At 42.7% G+C, this 23,150-nt stretch overlaps 1 protein-coding gene across 1 annotated transcript in view; it reads left to right on the forward strand.

The window, feature by feature from the left end:
• The window catches only part of FOXP1 (forkhead box P1), a 488,623-nt gene that overhangs the window by 242,585 nt on the left and 222,888 nt on the right, over positions 1-23,150 (forward strand). Inside the window, exons 4-5 of the mRNA XM_021695139.2 lie at positions 20,138-20,322; positions 21,937-21,939. Coding sequence (XP_021550814.2) covers positions 20,149-20,322; positions 21,937-21,939 — 177 coding nt within the window. The 5' untranslated portion in view covers positions 20,138-20,148. The remainder of the gene's footprint in view (positions 1-20,137; positions 20,323-21,936; positions 21,940-23,150) is intronic.

Genomic DNA, 23,150 nt, shown 5'->3' on the forward strand with positions numbered 1-23,150 from the left:
GGCCAGTGACTTTTCATATTGCACAGAGCGGGCCTTCAGGTGTGGGACCCCACCCTTGAGGCAGTAGGGAGCCATTAAAGCAAGAGAGGTGACAGGATCAGATGTACTGTGGTGTGGAGATGCGTTAATTCACATTCGGAGTTACAAAGGGATGGGGGCATGCTCCAAAGTAGAGGTCTGGAGAAGCGAGATACTGCTTAAAGAGAAGGGACAGTGGATGGGAATTGTTAATATGAGAAATCAAAGAGAAGGAAGACCATCAGATGATTCCTGATTTGGACTGTGAACCCCCTTCCCTGAAAACCCCTGGCTTGGGTTTGAGTGGAGGAAGAAGAAGGTGATCTCAGTTTGAGACGAAGTCAAGGTTGTTTTAGGACGTCAAGTTAGAAATGTCTAGAAGGTTGTGGGAGTAGGGGTCTGCAACTCTGGAAAGATATTTTGGTTGGCAAAAATGATTCGGGAGTCACGGGATAGAGGCAGACATGAGGCGAAGGCATGGGAAGGATAAGGTCTTCCAGGGAGCGGGGGTCAGCAAACAGCCCCGTGCGCCAAATCCCACTGCCACCTGTCTTCTTAGAGCTCGGCCATACTCATTCGTCCATGTATTGTTCCTGGCTGCATTTGTGCCCCAGCAGAACTACTGCTTCGAGGAGTTGGGACACAGACCTTGTGGTCTACAAAACCGCCAATAGTGGCTTTCTGGCCCTTTCCAGAAAAAGTTCGCCTCCCCCTGCTTTAGAATTTGGGAGTGCCAAGGATGGAACTCTAGGCAAGGTGAAACATTTAAGAATGAGCAGAGGAAGTTAAAGCTCATTAAAAAGTGAGAAGGAGCCACCAGTTGTGTAGGCAGAGAACCACTCTGAGCAGGAAAACCTGGAGGCATAGAGAAGAGAAAAAAAAATTTTTTTTCGAGAGAGACCATATGAATGACAGTGTCATGTGTTGTGAGAGGTCAAGTGAGGTAAGGATTGAAAAGTGTCAATTGAATTGAGCAACTCCAAGCTCATTAGCAATGTTGGTAGGAATATTTTCAGTGGAGAGGTGGGGCAGAAGCCGGCTCGCGGTGCGCTGAGGAACCAGTGGGAGGCAGGAAGTGGAGACAGGGAGGTATAGTTCTTTCCATCACCTGGCAGCAGCAGGAAGGAGAGAGCAGGAGGGAGCTGACAGACACTTGAGGTTGAGGAGCATTGTGTTCAGGTGGGCAAGCACACCTGACGGAGGGCAAGGGACAGGTGAGAGGACCAGTGGGAGAGGAGGACTTTGATGGCGATGGAGCTGGTGCTCGAGAGGCAGGGGGAGGTGGGAGCGAGGTCCAGCCCTCTTTGTATGCCCACCTTTACCATCTCTGTCAGCACTGGATTCAAGCTCAGTAATTGGTCCCTCAGTCTCCTTGCTTGAGCTCCGTCCTGGGCCCTTCTAGCAGTATCCTAGAAGGCTCGCCTCCCCCAGCCCTACCCGCTTCCTGCTCAGTTAAGGTTCTGCCTCCACTCTGCATTTTGAGGCTTAGCCACTTCCCTTGGCAGGCCCCTCCCATCCTCTTTGCTTGGAGCACACCCTGCCTAGGCCCCTCGCCGCCCTCCTCAGGCCCAACCTCTTCAAATATAGTACTCCATTCAAATGTCAGGGCATCACCTAAGTCTTGCCTACCCTGACCCATAATAGATGCTCAGTTCAGTAGTATTTATGAAGTAGAAATGCAAGCAGAAAATCTCGAGTCATTAAAATTTTAAGGCACATTATAAATTTATTATTGAACAAGAAATAGGACTCATTGCTTTGATCCCATAATAAAAACGGTACAAATTCACATAGAACATTTTTCTCAACCATGACACTTTTGGCACAGGGGAATGGATGAACTCTGTTGTGGGAGCTGTTTTGTGCATTGTAGGATGTTTAGAAGCGTCTCTGGTTTCCCAGTAGCACCTCTTCCCCCAACTTGTGGCAACTAAAGTGTCTCCAGATACTGCCCAAAATCCTCTATGGGGGGCACCTGGGTGGCTCAGTTGGTTAAGCGACTGCCTTCGGCTCAGGTCATGATCCTGGAGTCCTGCATCAGGCTCCCTGCTCAGCGGGGAGTCTGCTTCTCCCTCTGACCTCCCCCCCTCTCATGCTCTATCTCATTCTCTCTCTCACATAAATAAATAAAATCTTTAAAAAAAAAAAAAAGTCCTCTATGGGATATCCTTTTCCCTCCTACTTTGCATTTTTAGTAGTTGGATCCAAGGGAAATTATCCTAAAGATATATCCTTTTTTAAAAATTTTATTTATTTTTTATTTAAATTCAATTCAGTTAATAGTGTATTATTAATTTCAGGGGTAGAATTCAGTGATTCATCAGTTGCATATAACACCTAGTGCTCATTACATCAAGTGCCCTCCTTAGTGCCCATCACCCAGTTACCCCATCCCCCCACCCACCACCCCTCCAGGAACCCTTAGTTTGTTCCCTGTAGTAAAGTGTCTTTTATGGTTTGCCTAAAGATATGTCTTATTCCAGGCAGTAATAAATGGAAACCACCCATTTTTGACCAGTAAGCAAGCTGCCAGAGGCTCTGTTTTATTCCATCTAACAATGCATGCAGTTACAAAAATTAAAAGGAATGCTCTGATGTGTGAGCCTATGGTTTTATCACTTGGCTACTGTATGTTAAGACCTTAAAATCTTAATAGGAACCGCATTTCACATGCACATACTTCTCTGTCTTTTTCAAATGAGTTGTTGTTTTCTATTCTTTGATCAGGGGCATTCTGATACAAATGAAGTCAGAATTCTCCCATCACAAATACCCATCTGTTGGAAGGAAGCCAGCTTTTTAAAAAAGACCCCATAACTTGTACAAACATGGAGAGCTATTACATCGTATTTCAAATTTTTATTTAAAGTTCGTGAATTCGTGGGAAATGAGCAAAGGAAAGACCTGGTAGACTTTGGAGGGCCGTTTTAAGGAACACTTGAACACACCCAGCTGTAATGTTATGAAAGCTTCCTATTTAATGCGGTAGACTCCAGTCACTCTGCTCCTGGGGCGGGCATCCTCAGTGGTGTGGGTCTGGTTGTGGACATTCTTCGATTCCTGTTCAGTCCAGTTTTCCCACTATAGACATGCGCTAAGTGCACTAATTATTAACCACTGGTGTCCACAGTATAAGGTACGGGTTGCTAATCCTACCTGCAGTTATTAGCATGGACTTTCTGGACTTGAGCAAACTGCCTTTACAAAGAAATGCTGCTGAAAAGCCAATTAAAGATTTGTCTTTAGGTATCCAGGCTTTCAAATGATAATCAGTAGACTGCTTAGAACAAGGCTGATTTGCAGCATTACCCTCTGCCCTGCTCTGCATTTTGCTTTTTAACTACAACTTGGTAAACAAGAGCTAATTCTTAACAATAACCTGGAAAGTTAGTGTCGTTCTCTAAGCTGGCATTAGAAATGTTGACTTAGGGGTGTCGTATTCCTCATATAGCCAGGAGAAAGCAAGGAAGACATGTTAAAAAATAATTTAACTGAGAACACAGTCCTACTTCAGGCTCATTTTATGATGGGGAGAAGAGTATTCTGCACTTGGGAGTGTTTTAGTGGCCTCCCAAAGGTCTGGGTTTTATGGGCTACTCATAATCACTGTGATTTATTGAACACCTACTACATACAAGGCACTTTACATATATTAACTTTGCGTGCTCTCAGAGCACTGTGCATTTTTCATAGTAGCACTTACCACAGTTCTAATCTCCACTTATTTATATGACTAATTTATTAATGTGTGTCTTCCCCATAAGACAGTCACCTCCATGTTGATGGATCTTTATCAGTTTTCATTTCCCGTTGTTGCCCCAACACTTAGTACAGGGTCTGACACATGTTAGGTACAAAATAAATATTGCTCAGAAGGATGAGTGAGCCCAAATGCAGAATGGTATATGGTTTTAGGGAAGGGGAATTGGAAAGATAGACTGGTTGGGTGGCTTGTTGAAACCTTCAGGTTGGCAGAGTGGGATCACGTTCAAGTATGTCCAGTCTGGTGGCTGCTCCCTCCCCACCACACTTGCATTCTCAAGCTTTACTGTGCTTGTGAATCACCTGGGGGTGTGTGATCAAAATGCAGATTGTCACTTAGGAGGTCTGAGATGGGTCTGAGAATTTGCATTTGTAATGAGCTCCCTGGTGACAGACGCCCCCCCCCCCCCCAGTAGAACCATGCTTTGTGTAGCTGAGGTCAGTCTGGCCCTCAGTTGCAGTGTAAAAGGTTGATAACTTGGTATCTGTTGGAAGCATATGTGGTTCTCTGGAAAGCCTTGCCATGAGACAGAGTACTTGGCCGCCTGTACTGGTCTCCTAAGGAAAGTGCTCTTGAATAAATGTGCTGGCCCCAGCCATCCATCAGTTGGTTATCCATGGGCTGTGAGAATCTAAATTCAGGTATTGAGGATGCTAACGGGCCCTGTTGCCTCCATTATGAAGCTCATACCTTCGTACCAGGCGTTGTTCTTGCTCTAAAGACGTCCAGTTCCCCCACTGCTCACATTGACCACAGAGATGCCAAGGCGTAGCAGCACCTTTTGAAAGTTTCTTTGGGTGTTTAGTTGATGAATGAGTTCTTTGGAGAATCTGAGGTCACCAGACATCTCATGGTCCCACTGTCAACTCTGTAGCCATCCAGTGGCCCCCACACCCAGTGTGGGAAGGGAGGTTGCCATTGACAACCTGCTTTTGGTGCCCACTCTACCTATTCTGGGCACCTCAGGCTCTACCCTTTTTATTGGCATGTCTATGACAGTTTCTTCCTAAATATCCTCTCTGACTCAGCACTTCCTTCTAGCTCTTGAGAAACAGGTACAGAAGTTGGCCTTTTCACTACTCAGAGTAGGGGGTCCAAGGACTAGGTGCTTATCATGACCATCCGACACCACATGGGGGAGCATATCTCTCTTAGAAGGGGTCTGTCCGTCAGAGTTGTGACTACTTATCACTGAGCAGGCTGATACGCAGCCCCATCTGTACTTGGTCACCAGTCTCTGGCTGTTTGAGTTTCTGAGCTGACCCTTGCTAACTGTAGGATGATACCTGCATCCTTCCCGTAAGGCTGACTTACTGTCTGTTCTTCGCAGCCATTCACACCACATCCGTTCTTAAGCTTGGTGCCTCGTTGGAGGCCACCCTTCGTTCATCATGTAACATAATGTCACCATTCTTGTGTGTATGCAAGACATGAAGATTTGTATATGTTGTGTTCTAATTGTGTAGTAGGAAAAATTAAAGGGCACTTTAAAAAAAGATTTATTGTAGCTCTATATGTTGAAAAACTCTTTCAAATACGTTTTCCTTTATAGTATTCGGCTGTGCTAAATGTTCATGAAGGGTGGTTTAATGAGATGAGGACTTACAAGCCAAGGGCATCATTATATTATTGAAATAATACTGAAAGTAAATTGGCAGATACCTGTAGTTTGTCCTGAAGTCACTTATTTGAAGAGCTTGCTTTAGTTCTCTTTGCATGGACAGACAAGGCCCAGGAATTACAGATGATGAATAAGGAACATACCACTGATGGAATTTCCTTAAAGCACACGATGCGTTTTCACATCTTTTCTATCTTTGTACATTAGGTTTTCTCCCTTTTGTTGATATTTTTCATTTGTTTGGGAATGTCATTTTGCTTTTAGCTCTGTAAACGATATATATGCCTATGCCTTTGGATTAATCAGCCTCCCAAACGTAATGATTAAAGGGTACAGATGTGTACAAAAGACAGCTTACATCTCACTTTTCTTTTATATATTTAAATCATTCCCATTTTGCAGTACCTTAGCATTATGGTCATTGTTCCCATAAAAAAATACTGTATTTTGTGAAATGATACAATTATGAGGCATTTCCCATTATGTAGACACCATGTCTTTAAATTATAGCAATTTCTTAAGATTTTAAGGCAAAATGAGCTCTTAGAAGTGTGATTAATAGCAGGGAATGAGGCTAATGCTGGGTCATCGGTGGCACACCATTACAAAAAATGTTGGACTAATAAAAGCATCCATCTTTTTGACCAATAAAGCATTTGAATGATATGCTTATAGTTTTTACCCTACAGTAGTTCCTTGGTACTGAGTAAACTCTGAACTTACGTGGTAGAAAGGCAGCTGTATGTAAGTGGCCATGGATCTGATCCTTGACGGTGTGAGAAAAGGCAGGCCTGTGAGGGAGGCTGATGTTGGAGCTGCCAGTCTGATTTTTATTCTGTCTTCTACAAGCTTAATACCCATGGCGCCGGAGCCCTCTTGTTTTGGGGGCCAAGAATAGAGAGTCTGGTCCGTTGAGTATTTATTTCTCTGCCAGCATGTGTGTACACAGTAGGCTCTCATCATTAGGATTGCCATGCTCTGGAGTCAGGGATATAACCTGGTCCTCAGAGGGGTCTCTTAAAGTCTCCTCTTGCCCAGTTCCCTAGTAGGGAAGCTTGTACCACTCACTGGTGTGTTGGAAGAGGATTTTTTAGGTGGTTCATAAATCATTCACCAGTTCTCATTATTGCAATTTGATGTTGAAGCAATTCCATTTTCAGTCTGTTTTAATCCTTCCGATAAAGCCAAGGAGAAAGTTTCCATTTGGTACTAGTATGTCTTTAATCTCTCTCTTCCAGTTGTAAGCTCATTATTTAACAAAGAAAGAACATGGCTCCCGCTCAGAGCCTTTGTGGACAGCAGGATCTAGCTAGAATTTAATAACATTGGTTGGGTTGTATTACATTTATTATAAAGTCTTTCTCTTCTATAAAGGGATACACACTGGCTTTCCATTTGACGAAATGATACAAAGTTTCCTTTGCAATAGATTTATATGTTTGTCAAAAGTGAATACATTTTTAAAATAGCATTGGTGGAGGTATAGAGAGAGATGGCAGAAATCCTGAACATGAAAGTCGAAATGAATGCTCGAGCCTCGGAAGCTGGCCCACTCAGGTGCCATGATCACTCTGAGAATCTCAGAATTTGTAAGATTTTCATCCCAGAGAAGATAACGTGGCAAGAACAAGTCAGTCCTTCCCACTCGCGGATCCACCCAGAGCTTCCTTGGGACTGTTTTCAGTTTTTGAAAGAGTTGATCAAACAGGTTATTTAAAAGATTTCTTAGTAAATGGATTCTTTCACTTATAATTATTTTTATATTTTGCAAATAAGGCTTATAACATGGGGTCTTTGGGGAACAAAATAAGTAACCTGGGCACTTGCATATAAAATTGAAGGTGGATTAGGATATTTACCACCTCAAGTGAGGCAGAGGGAAAAGGCACATTATTTATCCTGTTCTTAGTAAGGAATCAGTAGAACCGTTTTTGAATACAGACACGTCTTCATTGGGGTAACGATCATGTGCCTAGGTTTAGCTTGAGTTTGAAAACTCCAGGGCTCAGTTATGATTGGCCTTTATCGAGGGAAATGGTTTCAACTCTTTGGATTACCTTTTAGAATGGTAAACTCTATAATCCTTCATTGATAGTCTAGCTCATTCAGGCTTTAGGAAAAGAAAAATGAAAGTCAGGAGAACTCCCGGAAAAGACTGGAAGGGCGGATAGTGGGTAAGGAAGATGGGGAGTAAGAACAGCGGGTCACAGATTCTGCTTTTACTTCTTCATTTCTTTCTCTCTGGAGTTCCACTGGAGCATCAGATGAGACACTTCACTTTTCTTTGTCTCCTGTTCATCAGCCGCATGCATACGCGTGGAATTTGAGAACGTTCGGTTCCCAGAGCATTTGAGGAAGTCTCAATGTTAGCTGCCCCTGCAGCCCGATCTGCAGCATCATTCAGAGTGGAACAAGGCTGGGTTTCCTTCTCTCGGGTAGTGGAACAGCTCGAGGCCTTGAGGGCTTCCTAGGGCAGAAAAGGTAGATGTCCCACGGTCCCTTCCTCGTGTCCCTACAGTGGTAGCAGGTCCATGAGCCTGAGAAAGTCTCTCTTGCTAGGGCACGGGGCGCTCACTGGGCATTTCTTCTCCAGTCTTTGTTGAGGTTTTAGGGGCCACGTTGGTTTGGGGAAAGGAGACTGTCCACAGAGAGGGACTTGGGAAACAAACCACAGCACAACAAAATGAAAACACAAAAGAAAATGCTCTTGTGATGTTGTGATGTTGGGGTTGCAGAACAAAGATTAGATTATAGAAGGAGGAGACAGGAACAAGAGCAACTAGAGAAGGTTAAGAAGTTCATAGCGGAACCGGGGTGGGCATCAGGGGTGTGTGAAGGGACCACTAAAATTTTGTTACATTTGTTAGAGATGGAAATTCCAGTAATCCGAAGGTTACTAATGTCATTGCCACAATCCTCTGAGATATATCTTTAGTTGTGTTTTTTTTTTTTAATTTCATTTTCTCATTTTCAAATTTTGCTTTGGATATCCAGCAGTGTTTTACTGTACTTTGGACTAACATAATACAGAATTTTTAAAAATTAATTAACTGATAATAAATGTAAGATATAAATTACCAAACTGGTTTTCCCTGTTTTGCTTATTAAATATTAAGTAATGGAGAGATGTCATTCACACGTATCACAATTAAATAGTTTAGTAATGTTAATCTGTTAGATAGATTAAAAATAATGCTTTAATTGCCAATCGTACACCTAAATACAGTATCTCTGATAAAACATGATAGCTTTCTTATAATATACAGCAAGCTGTTTAACACACATGAAGCGAATTTTTGAAGATGAAACATTTCTTTATAACACTCTGTTAGTGGAGACATTGAACTTATTCACTCTTCGAAGACCTCAGATTTCTTTGATAAGCTGACACACTGAACTCCTGAGTGGTTCTGTGTAGCATCAGCTGATTTATTTATTTATATCTTGTTTTTTTAAGGGCAAAATCATACCCAGATATAGTTTGATTTTTGCAGCATCCTTGAGAAACACATCTATTTGTGTGTGGACCCCGGGTACTTAAAGGTATCTTGGAACAACAAACTGGGCAAGAAGGAACATTAGGGCCCTCCTTCTAGATAAAACATTCAAGATCCGAATTGATGTTTGACCCATATGTTTCATTGATAAAAGAAGAAGAGCCCAGGAAATGAATGTATAGTTACTCAAGCATGAAAACATTCCAGTCTTTTAAAGCTGTGACCAAATCCAATCGTTAGTAGTTTAAACCATGTGGATGCTTTATTTTTATCTACAAGGCAGGAAGTAAAAAGGCGTTGGCTGAGTTCTGTTTGCTTCATCTGGGGGTGACCTCTTTTTTCTTAAAGGGGGCCATCATTTTTTTTTTTTTTTTTTCCCCGAGTAACATTGCCAGTAAAGAGTTAACCGGATTTCACTTGATTCGCTCTGGCTTATATGATGATGACTAATGCGAGGTTGGTAACAGCAAATTGTTGTTTATAAGCAAACATGGCATTGTGCAAACAAGGAGGCCTGTCTCCAACTGGTTTGATTTCATGGTGGTCAGCAGCTGATCTGTGTAACATACAACCTTTCTGCCTCTCTAAATGTCAGAAGAATGACTGTTTGTTTATCTTGCCTTCTTTGCAGCTGTTTACTCTGTAATGCATTTACCTCGACCTTGATTCCCGAAGAGTGGCCCCTTTCTCCTCCCTAGCCCTGTTTACACTAGTCCTGCCCCTGGTGTCACCTATGAAATCTGTTGATTATTCCACCTGGTTAATGTTAAATTGCTCTTGTAAGGTGATGTGTTTGTTCATAAACACAAATGCTGGGCCCCTTGTTTACTGTACCCATGGCAGCAATCATTATTAAACAAATATTGCTTTGTTTGCGGGGTGCGAGCAGCAGTTTATCCTGCAAGGTCTGTTTAAAAAACACACACACATTAAAAAAAAAAAAAAAAAACTTAAATACTAGAATTTTGATAAAGAAAGAAAAAGGGGAACTTGTCCCTGGAATGTGGTTGAAACAGACTTAGGTTTGCTTTTCTTATCTTTTGCTTGGATGAAGGGGCTGGAGAGATTAGCAAGTTGTTTGGTTTTTCTAAGAGATTTCCTTAGTGTAATGATATCTATGCAGTTGTTTGCTTTTTTCAGAAGGGAGAGAGCTCTCCTGAAAGGCCACTAGCTTAGTAATAGAACATCAGATGGCTAGAAAACTCTTTGTGGAGCAAACAAGGACTTAGAAGGTGTAGGAGAAAAAGTCTAGTGCTATGAACAAGGCAGTAACCTTCAAAAGGTACAATCCTTGGATTTTATATTATTGTGTGTGTGCATTGTGTGTTGTTGTGTGGGCTCCATATGATCCTGTGTGATGGGTGTACTCGCTCAAGTTTGAAAAGGGAAGATTAACTTTGAGTTTAATGTATTGTGAATAAATTCTCTGTGAATGAACGGAGACATCCTAACTGGGAAGAAACCATACAGTTAATATACGTGATACGTTTTTACAAGCTAGTATTTTAATTCTTACCTGTTACGGTCACCTGTCTCGTTTTAAAACGAGTTTTATGCATTGTATCCTTTCTAGTTAAGGAGACATTGTGTCTCTTTGTTCAGCTTGATGTGTGTGACTCCTGTCCCTTGGTCACTGGGAGTCACATTAGATAAGACCAAACATCAGCCTGTCCTTTGTCATGTTTTGCAAACAGCAGAGAAAACAGCTTACATCATCTTTGTTTTTTGTTGTTTTTTTTTTTTTTTTAATTATTGTTTGTTGCTGTTTCTGAATTTGTGTTGTGTTTCAATACTAGGCAGGGCCTGCTAGCATTTGCTGTAAATTACAAGGATAAAATACAGACTGGGGTGAGGGTGGAAACCGGTGTCATGACCTTCAACAAATTGTGGTCTTTTATATCGAGAGAAAGCCGGTTAATCTATCTGTAAGAGCAACTTTGCCGGGGGGTGGGGAGGGGGGGGTGGATACATATATGCATACCGAAGTTTTTGAAGGATAAAATTAAATAATTATGCGTTTCACACAATGGAGACATGCCTGCACTGACTTCTGATGGCCTGCATTCACTGAGCTGCCATGATGCTCTGAACATATTGTTCGCTTTGGCCACTAGAGCGGTGAGGGGCTGGAGGCAAAAGCAGGAGGTGCATGAAGTGTGTCACCGTGCACGCCAGCCACTAATTGATATTAGGAACCTGGCCCCATGTATATGAAACTATATAATATGTGGAAATGGAAAAAAAAAATTCTGACCTGCTTGTTGGTCGCTTTATTCCACCAGGCTATTTGTGACAATTCAGCCATTTGAATGTTCAAATGATTCAAGTTTGGCAGGCCTTGTTAATTCTCAAACTTCAACTCTGTTGTGTTCTGTAAAATGCATTTTAATTAAGCTCCCTAGAACACCTGGCCCTGTCATACCCTAAGCTGCAGAGGCTTCCTTGTAGCAAAGCAAACAGCCTAGCACAGGATTGGCAAAGCTCCTTTTTGGTCTCTGTTTAATTATTTGAGCTCGTCTGGATTAATATGCCAGGGAGTGGGTATGCGTTCTCCTTTGTACTTCTGTTTCCTAGAGCAGCTTCCTTCTAACTTCCAGAGTTTGCACACAGTTGCTATGATTCCAGCGCTTAAACTCCTGTCCACTGGGAAGGAAGGAAAACAAGACCAACAACAGTAGCCGAAATTCTGAAAATATAGACATTTGTAACTTTTAAGGGGGTGGGTGTTTTTATCTGCCCTTACTGATGACTTAGGAAGACCCTGGAAGTTTGATGAAGACAGGCTGTTAGCGTGAGACATGCACATTTCCTCTGAACAACCTTGCTGCCTCGGGGTTGGAATTCGGGGATTCTTTCTCTTTGGAAATGTAAAATCTCTTGTCTTTACGATGAAAGCCTGGTAGAGAAGGGAAATCATGTTTTTATTAGGAACATTATTTTATTACCACCCTATTCCTCTAACTCTGTTGTGAGTCATGCATTACAGGGAAAGTTAAACATCCTGCTCTCTACCTTTTTCCATTCCAGCTGAACTGAATGTTAACTGTTGACCATGGATTTGGGTAGAGTTTTTCACTGATTGATTATCTCTAAATTGTCAATGATTGGGACAGTCCTACTTCTGTTATGACTTAAAATGAATTAATGGCTTAGGTTAGTTTTTCAGTTTCAGAAATCCAAAATGATTAGTCCTTCCAAAGGAGTACAAGACATAGAGTATTTTAAAAGTAGGAACATCGGGTGCCAGGGTGGCTCAGTTGGTTGGGCGACTGCCTTCGGCTCAGGTCATGATCCTGGAGTCCCTGGATTGAGTCCCGCATCGGGCTCCCTGCTCGGCAGGGAGTCTGCTTCGTCCTCTGACCCTCCCCCGTCTCATGTGTTCTCTCTCTTATTCTCTCTCTCTCAAATAAATAAATAAAATCTTAAAAAAAAAAAGGGGGGGGCGCCTGGGTGGCTCAGTTGGTTGGGCGACTGCCTTCCGCTCAGGTCATGATCCTGGAGTCCTGGGATCGAGTCCCGCATCAGGCTCCCTGTTCGGCAGGGAGTCTGCTTCTCCCTCTGACCCTCCTCCCTCTCATGTGCTCTCTCTCTATCTCTCTCTCATTCTCTCTCTCATTCTCTCTCTCAAATAAATAAAATCTTAAAAAAAAAAAAAGGAACATCAAGGTGGTGGCCAGCACAAGCCCTTGATCTCATTTGATTGAGAGGTTGGACTTGGACTTTCCTATCATTTAATCATTTAGCTAAAAATTCAGCAATTATATATTGAGTTCCTACTACAGTAGTCCCCCATAGCCACGGTTTTGCTTTGTGGATCAGTTACCCGTGGTCTTCCAGGGTTGGGAAGCAGATGATCTTCCTTCCAAGGTATTGTCGGGAGGCTCTGTCACAACGCCTGTGTAATTCACGTCACTTAAGCTCATTACGTAGACATTTTATCCTCTCAAGTCATCACAAGAAGAAGGGTGAGTATGGTATAATAAGATATTGTGAGAGAGGGAGAGAGATCACATTCACATACTTGTATTACACTAGATTATAGTAATTATTCTAGTTTATCATTATTGTTAATCTCTTGCTGTGCCTAATTTAGGAGTTAAATTTTACCATAGGTATGTATGTATGTATAGAAAAGAACATAGTGCGGCGCCTGGGAGACTCAGTCGGTTAAGCGTCTGCCTTTGGCTCAGGTCATTATCCCAGGGTCCTGGGATCGAGCCCCGCATCGGGCTCCCTGCTCGGCGGGGAGCCTGCTTCTCCCTCTCCCTCTGCCGCTCTCCCTGCTCATTCCCTCTCTTACTCTGTCTTTCTCTCTCAAATAAATAAATATCTTGAAAAAAATTTTAAAAACATATATAAAAAAAAGAAGAGAACATAGTGTATGTAGGGTTCAGTACTACCTGAAAATTCAGGGATCAACTGGGGGGGTCTCAGAACATATTCCCCCATGAATAAGGGGAGCTACTGTATGTGCAAGGTGTGCCTGAAAGTAAAGTTCAAAATAAAGGGTTTTGTTTTTGTTTTTGTTTTTTTTTTAATTGTCACTAAAGAAATGGAGTTGGAAGGCCAGGAAGGAGATCATTTTACTCTGAATGCCTCTTTATCCCTTTACTTGATAGAGAGTACTTCTAGGTTGATTGATAAATACAAACTAGTTCCTAGTTCTTTTTTCTCCTCCTTTGAACTGTAAAGGTAAGAGAGCTACCATATTACATTATTAACAACGAACCTAATTATCCTCACAGACTTCTTGCCGACTGAGAATTCTTTGCTTCACTGAGCACCGTAGCTGTAGGTTCTCCCCCTCTAGCTGTCTGAGGTGCATCCAGGATATCCTCGCCTGTACCCATTCCTTTCCAGCCCCAAGCCCTGCATTTCCTGCAGGAGTAGCTCCCTGAGGACACATGTAACAAGGCTTTCCAGGAGGAGTGCTCCTAGAGCTGGTTCTTTCTCTGTTGAGAGGCCCAGCCCGACACTTCCACGATATCCTCAACCTCTACTGACCTAAGATTTGGGAAGATTGCAATTTTGCCCTTCTCTCCCATATGGCTATTTAAGTAGCCTTTAAAAACATATTTTTGACTATTTCCTTGCTCCTGAACTTTTTTTTCCTAAGTGCTAAATAAAATTCCAGATTTTTAAAGATAGAGCTAGATATCTACAGTGCACGATAAAGTTGATAATACATGAATCATTTTTAACAACAGGTAATATGCATAATTTATGGTGTTACAGTGCTATCTTTTTGATATTTATGATGGATAATGCTCAGTTTTTGCCCTCATATTACTGCTTTAAATTATACCACAAGAAAATTAATGAGAAAGTAGATTTATGGGTTTCATTTGTTTGTCAATTCGGAAATTAATTGGGTGTTAATTTTAGCCGTCCCTCATCAGACCAGGACCTCAGTATGTGTGCATTACTTTGCATTCATTGTAGCTTACCTCCCATTTACTGTGGGTCACTAGCTTTGCATACATTAAAATAGCCCTCCGGCTCATTCCCTTGATTACTTTTTGAACTGCCATGCATTAGAAAATTTACGCCTTTCTGTTATAATTATGAAAATTTGGTATTGGAAGATGGTGCCTTCATAACACAGTCAGCACACCGACTTCTCTTCCTAAACTTGGCCCTTGAAGGAAGGCCCTTGGCCTTCCATTCCATGGAATGGGACCCCTGCCATTGAGAGCAGTGGATAGGCAGACAGTGGTGTTTGAAGGGTTCATTCACAACTTGTGGGAGTGATCTCAGATGTGAAAATAATCAACTGGTGTTACTTTGTTTTTCTTGTTGAATTCTTCCTCCTCCCTTTTTTATTCACTGAGAGTATGCTATGAAATCCCCACTTAGTGGCAGTGATTCTGCATCTTGGGGCCACCTGGGGCCCTTCCATGCTGCCCTTTCTTCACCTGCTTCCTTAACCCCTCAGTTTCACTTGTAATCCCTCCACCAGCCCTCCTTTTTGTCTCTGCCCCCTACTCTAGTCCATCTTGCCAGGTGAAGGGTGAACACTTGCAAAAGCATGTGCGACGTGCTAGGAAACGCGAAGTCTCCATTGTCGAAGCCAGACTTTCTTCAGGGATGCTTTCTGTTCTTGAGTCCCTGTTGTGAATGGGAGGAACTCCTGCAAGAAGATGGAGAGTAAGGCGCTGGGTTAGTGTCCTATGCCACCCTGCTGGTTGCCTGCCGGCAGGGAAGAATCCCCTTAGCTGCACTTTGCTCCTTAGAACTCCTTTATGTGTATTATGTTGTCAGGTAGACCTTGTGCACGTTTAAAGGGAAACCGTTCATTTATCTGATGAAACCCAGAAGTAAATGTATGCTTTACGTCTTAATACACACAAGCTTTTCTTCTTTCCTGAATCGCATGAACTTGATCAATGTGGACTTTGAATTATCATGATGCGATGAGTCCTTCTTTAGAACTAGAGCTAGCCTGACTCCCACCTTTATTCTTATCCTGTCTACAAACTCTGCACGGAGTCTAACGGATGATGAAGTAAGTGCGCCTCTTGTTCAGTAATTCCAAAATATGGAAATTCACAGGGTCTCTCCATTCTTAGAGTTGCTGTCTTCCTCCTTCCCTCCTCGATGCTCTGTCCTTCCCTCCCAACCTTACTCCTTCCCCTTCTCTGTCCCTCCCTTCCCTACCTCCTTCCTTTCTTCTTTTCTTCCCCCCCCACTGCGCCCCCTCCCCCCTTTTTTTAACACCCCAAGAGCTTCTGTTATCTCTTCAGAATGCCTTCCATTTTCCTTCTTTCCTGGCACTGGATGAACAATGAGAAAGAGGATCTTTGCTTTGGGATGGGGGAGGACCGTATCATCATTTTCCTACAAGTGATTTCGCCATTAACTTCTCTTCTCTTCTCCCCATAGAAGTAGAAATATATTTTACAAAACTATGTTTAGTTTAATTTACACATCCTTTCATGAACAGACGAAGTTCTTTAAGGGCATTTATTCTGCTTCATATAAATAATTGATCAGCCAAGTTAATTTACTTCTGCCTGACTTGGTCAACCTTAATTAACTGCCCTGGAATCAAGACTGAACTTTTTGTTAGCTTAAAATCTTTCACAAGCATGATAACAAGGGCTTTATTTTCCTTAAATTTTCAGCATCAACACTGTAACCAAGGAAATAATCATAATAATAAAGCATTGCTTTAATTTACTATAAATACATTGGCCTGGACATTATGAATTTTCCAGAATACTTCCAGAGTATGCTCTGTTGGCAACGACAATAAATAAGCATGCTAAACTCAGTTGTTATCCTTTTCTACAAGTTCCTTCAGCACAAAAATCGATCTTTTGAAATCAGTAGCTCTGTCATGTTTCCAAGCAAGACGAGAAGTGGGCCATTTTGGCTTCCTTCAGCTTTCTGACATCCATGCGATTACAGCCTCAGCCTTCGCAGGGTTGTGTTGAATGGATCATATGTGACCTAAACAGGCCCAGCTCATTCGGAGAAGCCATGCAGGAAGCCAGAGGAAGATTTGTCTTTGTTTCCAGAGGGCTTGTTAGTGGGGAAGGGTGGTCATGTCCGCCTGGTGCCATGCCTCCATATTCGTGCACTCGGGGTGATTGTGTATCGTTTCTTGCTCTCGATTTGCCATGGAGCAGAGCAGTTCATTGGTTATAAGGAGTCCCAGAGGGAAGCGGAGGTTATACAAACTGAATGACTATGACAAGCTCCCTCTAAGAAAAGAAGTTACAGTGTTCGGTGTCAGAAAACGCACATGCCTCTTGTATACACTGACCTGCTTTGAGATGATTCCCAAATTGTAAAACTCAATAGAAAAAGACAAATAGAGGTGTTTGCTAAAGAATGCCGACACTTTCATCTTTGTATTTTAGATGCTTTTATTTGTCCACCTGGCACCTTGGTACTGTCTTCCCTGGAATTGCTTAGTTTTCTTTTCATTCATTTACTAATGCACCCCCTTGCCCAGGACTTTGCAAATGGGAACTTCTCTGCCATTCATTGAATGGGCAAGTTCATGTCTGAAACAGGAAGTGATTATGGCTGTATCTGTTCCTTCACCTGCTGAGTTTTGGTTTTCTTATCTGTAAAATGGGGATAAATTTCACCTGCCTCTTCTCCCCGATGGACTTGTTATGAGTTTAAAAAGTACCTCAGAGAGTCTTGTAGTTTGTGAAGTGTTGTACAGACATAAAGGCTTATTAAATGGCTTGGAACATTCCATAGAAAGAAATATTGCCAGCCCAGATATTGTTAGAAATGTTCTTAGACATCGACACTCCTAATTTTTCACATGTGCTTTTCAAAAAGCTGTTTTCTCCTGATTGGTGTGGGAGATTATGGGAAATTTTAAATCTTGCAACCTACATACTACTGTTAGCACTTGACTAATTAAGGACATCCTCAGACCAAAATAATCCTTTATGCAATTTCGGTCCCAATGCCTGCACTCTCACAGACCCGATTCGCAAGCCAAGCTGCTTGGCGAGATGCCTGCAAAACTTCTCCTGGAGGACTTGGCAGCCTTCTTGGAACTGCGTAGAGCAAAACCTTCTCATCAAATTGTGGATTGGAGACTGTCCTTACTCCACCCACCACCACGGTGTCAAACCCAGGAAACAGAAGCGGGGCATCTCTTAGACACCTGTTCTGAGGTCAGGCGTCCCAGTGGTCGCGGGGTGTGAAAAGCAGCCTTCTTCCCTATAGCTCTGAGGACACGGTATCTGGCTAGCTATGCCCCCTTCTGAGGGCAGGTATGGATCGCATGTGTAAGCCATGTTTTTGTCTTTTGCGGGTCCATTCGCTGATGTGGGTAGGCTTTCCAGAAAGTTAAAAAGAAAATGTTTTTGTTTTTTCTTTAGGTATGCTTGTGACATACCCTAAGAATTCAATGAGTTTCTTTGTTAACTACTCTAGGACAACCATTCTCCCCCTCAAATACCTAAACACCATCTTTTCCTTCATTTCTATACAAATGGGCAGGTTTATGAAACAGAAACTGAAACATTGGGGGGGGGGGACCCTCAATTTCACAACATTGAAACAAGGTACTTGTATTGCCTGGTTCTTCTATCTTAGAGAAAGTTTTAGTTGTATTTTTGATAGGTTTTATGCTCTGCAGACAGTAAGGATATAAAGGCGGTTTTTAAAGGACTCTAATTACTGGAAAGTCCGATCTCAAGAGAAGAGAGTGAATCAGCTGTTGCTTCTGAATTTGTTTCCCACCTGTCAACAAAAAAATGCCATTCTTAATCCCCCTCAGAATTGGATTAACTTTAAAAAATAAGTCTTCTGGGTTTATAAAGTTTGTACTCAAGTTGGATCATACAGCGCACTGAAAGGAAATGAAGAAAGATGTGAATTTTTCTGCTTTTAATTTTCCATTAGGCTTTTGTGGAAGTTGGTAGAAAAGGGATTTAAACCAACTTCTGGCAGGAGGGCGGCCTCCTCTGAAGAGGAGGTCCCAAGTGTTTCAGTTTCCCTGTTGTCACATATTTCATGAGTGGGGGAGAATTTCTGTAGTGCAGGCTGTGCCTATCTTTACACGATGCAAAAATACTTGTTATAAGTTTTCAGCCCTTTTATCCGAGATCAGTGTTTCACGTTAAAGTTTTTTTTTTTTTTTTAAGATTTTATTTATTTATTTGACAGAGAGAGAGAGAGAGAACACAAGGCAGGGGGTGCTGCAGAGGGAGAGGGAGAAGCAGGCTCCCTGCCAAGCAGGGAGCCTGACGTGGGGCTCGATCCCAGGACCCTGAGATCATGACCTGAGCCAAAGGCAGGCGCTTAACCAACTGAGCCACCCAGGTGCCCCTCACATTAAAGTTTTAACATTCAGACATTTCTCAGCTTTGATATTGGAACTGTCAAGTCCTTTAGTGACTATTTTTCCTGTTCAAAGACCTCGTCTGTGAATTTGGAGTATGACCCTGCCATTTCATTGTTTGCTCCTTACTGCACCTCAACTGGAAGAAAATACAGGGTTAAGAACTTTGACATCCGACTGAACTTGTTCACATCCTGATGGCACCGTTACTAGTGATTTATGCTGGGCAAATTAAAATGGTCCTCATGGAGCCGTAGTTTTCCCATCTGCATACTGGAGATACCAGTGGCATTCACAGCTAAACTGGTGGATATACATAAATCACCTGCAGGTGGGCTCGGCACAGCACTGGTAATCAATACATGGTAACATTTGGTATTAGTAAATATTATCTATCTTTTGTCATAATCAGACACCTTTACTGAGAGCTGAATTGGCTCCGTAGGGTAATGGTTTTGTACCTAGAGAGTAGCTGGGCAGAATGTGAAATATATTTACATGTATGTAGGTGATATCCTTCAGCTGCTCATCTTGCACTATACATACAGACATACATATTATATACCTACTGTATACACATAACACACACATATTTTTTTTTTATTAGACATTTCATACTTTCACATTCAGACCTTTTCTTTGGTCTGCCTAAGGCCTGATTTTTCTTCAAAATAAATATAAGGTGTCCCGGACCCTTCAGGCCTTAAACCAAACTAGAGGTTAGTAATCCAGCATGAGAAAACCCCCTAACTTTGAAGAGGATTTCCTAGGGAAGTTTTAACCCTAGGACAAAGATCAGAGTCTGAATTTTCTCAGCTCCTGAAAAGTGGGGATTTATTTTCCTCTCTAAATGTGGCCGATCTTATTGGAATGGCCAATTTTGAAGACTTTTCAGTACCTGAATGATTCTGGGGAGTACGAATCTTTAAATGCTCTTCGCTTTTTGACCTCAGGGGCCCCTCCTGGTGGTGTGTGTCATGTCTTGATAGAGTGGAGTTGGAGACTTTCCCTCTAGGAGTGTACCACCCCCACGCAGAGCCTGCACACACTAAAATTTAATGTTACACCTAATATGCCACACACAGCGACTTACTGGTTTTTGAGCAAAACATCCAGACACAATCCACAGAAATTTAACCATAAATCCTGAGTTCCCCCGAAAGTTTGTTGTTTTTTTTCCTCCCAAGGGGAAACAGCCTATTGAAAGGACCACTGCTACACCTTGAGGCTGGACCGGTCCCTCCGTCCTCCGACACTAGGGGACCACGACCCAGGGCTAAAAGCGATCGTGAGAGAAAAGGACAACTGCTTACAGTTTGGCAACACGGACGGCAGGGCCCTGCTCCTTCTGTCCAACAACTGTTTTAACAGCTGCTTTTTTCTCTCTCTCCCCCGCTCCCTCCTGAAAATCCCTCTCTCAGGTTTTTGAGTCATGATGCAAGAATCTGGGACTGAGACAAAAAGTAACGGTTCAGCCATCCAGAACGGGTCGAGCGGCAGCAACCATTTGCTCCAGTGTGCCAGTCTTCGCGAGGGGCGGTCCAACGGGGAGACGCCGGCTGCGGACGCGGGGGCCGCCGAGCTCGTGCACGTGCAGCAGCAGCAGGTACTGGGGGTGCCGGGGACCGGGGGCCAGCTCTCCCGCTCGCCCTTCGCACTCGCACCGCCCGCCCTCCCCCGCCCCCGGAGTGTTGGGAGGCTCACCTGGCGCACTGGCCGCCTGTCAGCAGCATCTAGCGGCCTGGTGGTGGCCTTCAGAGACTAGTGCCCAAGCCCTTGGGAGTTGAGAGTCTTGGAAGCTCCCCACCCCCGTCTTGGGGAGCAGTTGTTAACGACGAGCTTGAGTGCACCTCTGGACACCCTTCCCAGGCCCCACCGTGGCAGCCCGAAGCTGAACTGTTTGGAATACAATGAATCTTTGGAGAAATGGTTCCCGATGCTTGAGTTAGAAAGTAATAATAATAATCAGGCTTATTGAGCCTGGTGAAGAAAGACACGAAATGAGGGATAATGGATAAAAGGAATAGGGGATGGGAGGGGGAGTAGGTGCATCAGGAGAGTAGAAGCAGACAGTAGGAGCAAAGGGGCAGGAGTGGGTATACAGCAGGAGAAGCAACAACCGCACAGGCTTAAGTGTAAGAAATTGCCCCCTGCAACCTGTAGGAACTTCAGGGTGTGGGCCACTGACCTATGTGTCCTGTGGCACATATGGCAGCTGATAATGTGGCTAGATCCTCGTAATGCTTTAAATTAGCTCTTATTGGTGGCTCCCCCAGATGCTTATAAATTGGGACATACTCATTCTCCTTACGTTCTCCGTAGGCATGTCAGTGGGTACCTGTGGGTGACTCATTAAATATTTCCAAATGGTAAAGGTGACCCCGAAATGGTGGTGTGTGGCCCCAGTGTTGAGGAGAATTCAAATAAGTAAGTAGCACCCGCTTGAAGACAGCACTGTTTTTCCAGCCTCTCTTGGAATCAGGAAATAGGATTTATTTTTGTTAAATGATAATGGGTGGGTTTTGTTCCATTTTAGTCCTTGATTCATTTACTTAATGCATAGTTATGGTGCCATTTCAGAAAGGTGAAAAAAGAATGATGCATCTTCGGGACTTTCTGAAAGAAACAGAAATCGTTGGGGGTTGAGGAGGATGAAGGCGAACCTTTTCTCAAACCATTTTCTTGGAAACCGTTATCAGAGAAGTAAAGGGAATCCCTTTTTGTATGAGGGTTATAGCCTTTGACAGGCACTGAGCATATTTTATTTTCTTCTTGCTAAGAAGTTTTTTAAAACATGAAGAATCATTACATTGTTAGTCTGTTAGAAGTTAGTGGAATAGAAAGAAAAGGAAACTAGCAGACGTGCTCAGGTCTCACTGCAAGGCGCTTCATCTAAGTGACGTGGTATGGTCTCTCTCCCTGGCCGCCCAGACCCTTCTGTGCCTGCACCTTGGGCATCACATCAGCTGGAATTGATGATGTATGTCGTGTGGAAGGTTGTGCACTTAAATGAGTGCAAATGGCCAAATTCTAACTGCCGAGGTGGTTAGCAAAACATATCCTCAAATGGTAGGAAGGTATCCATGTGTGCATGCATCGTTCATGTGGTGGTGTTCTCAGGTACTTATGGTTATATTGAGAACGGGCAGTTGCTGTTTCGGAGTGCTGTGTTCTATGTCCTTACCCTACAGAGACCAAGATCCGCTGGTTCCTTATGGAGCAGGTGAGGTGTGGTGCTCTTGACCTGTGGGGTGAGTACCCCACATGCTTAGTACTTAAGGTACATTAATTAAATAAATGGGAAATTCACTTCTTTAGAGTTTTCTATGAAGAACTGAAGATCATTTACCATCTTAAAGTAGTAAGTCAGCCAAAGTCTTTACATATATACCGTCAACACACACGCATACACACCCCTACACCAATAACAGCAACAACACATTGGCCTCATAGGAGACAGTTAGGAAAGTGCATTATTTTTTAACAGCATCTTCCTTAAAAAGCATCAGTAACAAAATTAGCACATCTCCCCCCTTTATTTTGGCTGCAACCACTTTGGAAAACATGCTGTTATGTGTTATGGATGTCAGTACCTTTTTGATTGTACTTCGAAACTCATTTTAAATACTTTTTATAACAATTTTATTTTTATTTGCTATTGATATGACTTAGGAAGAGAGAGTAGTTGGATTTATCACTGTGGCTAAAACCCCACATACATTATGCTTGGCAGGCCTTTTCGATCTTGTAAAATAAAATACAGCTGTTTGCCCCTTGAAGTATAGATGTGGCTCTTCACAGGTTGTTGGAGGACAAGAAAATCTGTAGATGGATTGAAGGGGAAAAGAAACTAAGGGATTGAAAAAGTTTTGCAGGACTAGAGTGAACCTAGTTTCCTTCTGGACCGAAAACTGCAACAATTAAGCGCTTTGGAGAAATGCGAGGGTCAACGTGATGGACTTGGGTTGTTTTCGTCATTTTTATTCTACAGGTTTTTACTTGAAGTGAGAATACCAGCAGTGAGAAAATCACAGCCATGCTGAATTCATTACTGCGGTAGTCACACAAAACCACGGATAAAATTTCAATAACTGCAGGCCACAGTTGAGTAAACAGTTGCACTGAAATTTAATTCCTGTTGACTTTTCCCCCATTCCTCGCCAGGGGCACATTCTGATTCTGTAGTACAAAGACAACAGGGGTTACAGCTTTGATTAATGTAGGACAGTGGAAGAGAATTAGAACTGTAAAATATGTTAGAAGTCCATGGAACAAAAAGATGTGGCTTAAAAGGGCTTGGTATAAAAATGAGTTAATTATGCTGTGTGTAACACTGAATGTTATAGGATTTTCCAGTTGCACCAGTGCACTCGTTGACGATATAGGGAGAATTTTTGCCTAGTGCTAGGACTTTTAAAATAAATGCAAGCCTTT

The sequence above is a fragment of the Neomonachus schauinslandi genome, chromosome 1 (genome assembly GCF_002201575.2).
Source record: "Neomonachus schauinslandi chromosome 1, ASM220157v2, whole genome shotgun sequence".
NCBI classification, from domain to species: domain Eukaryota; kingdom Metazoa; phylum Chordata; class Mammalia; order Carnivora; family Phocidae; genus Neomonachus; species Neomonachus schauinslandi.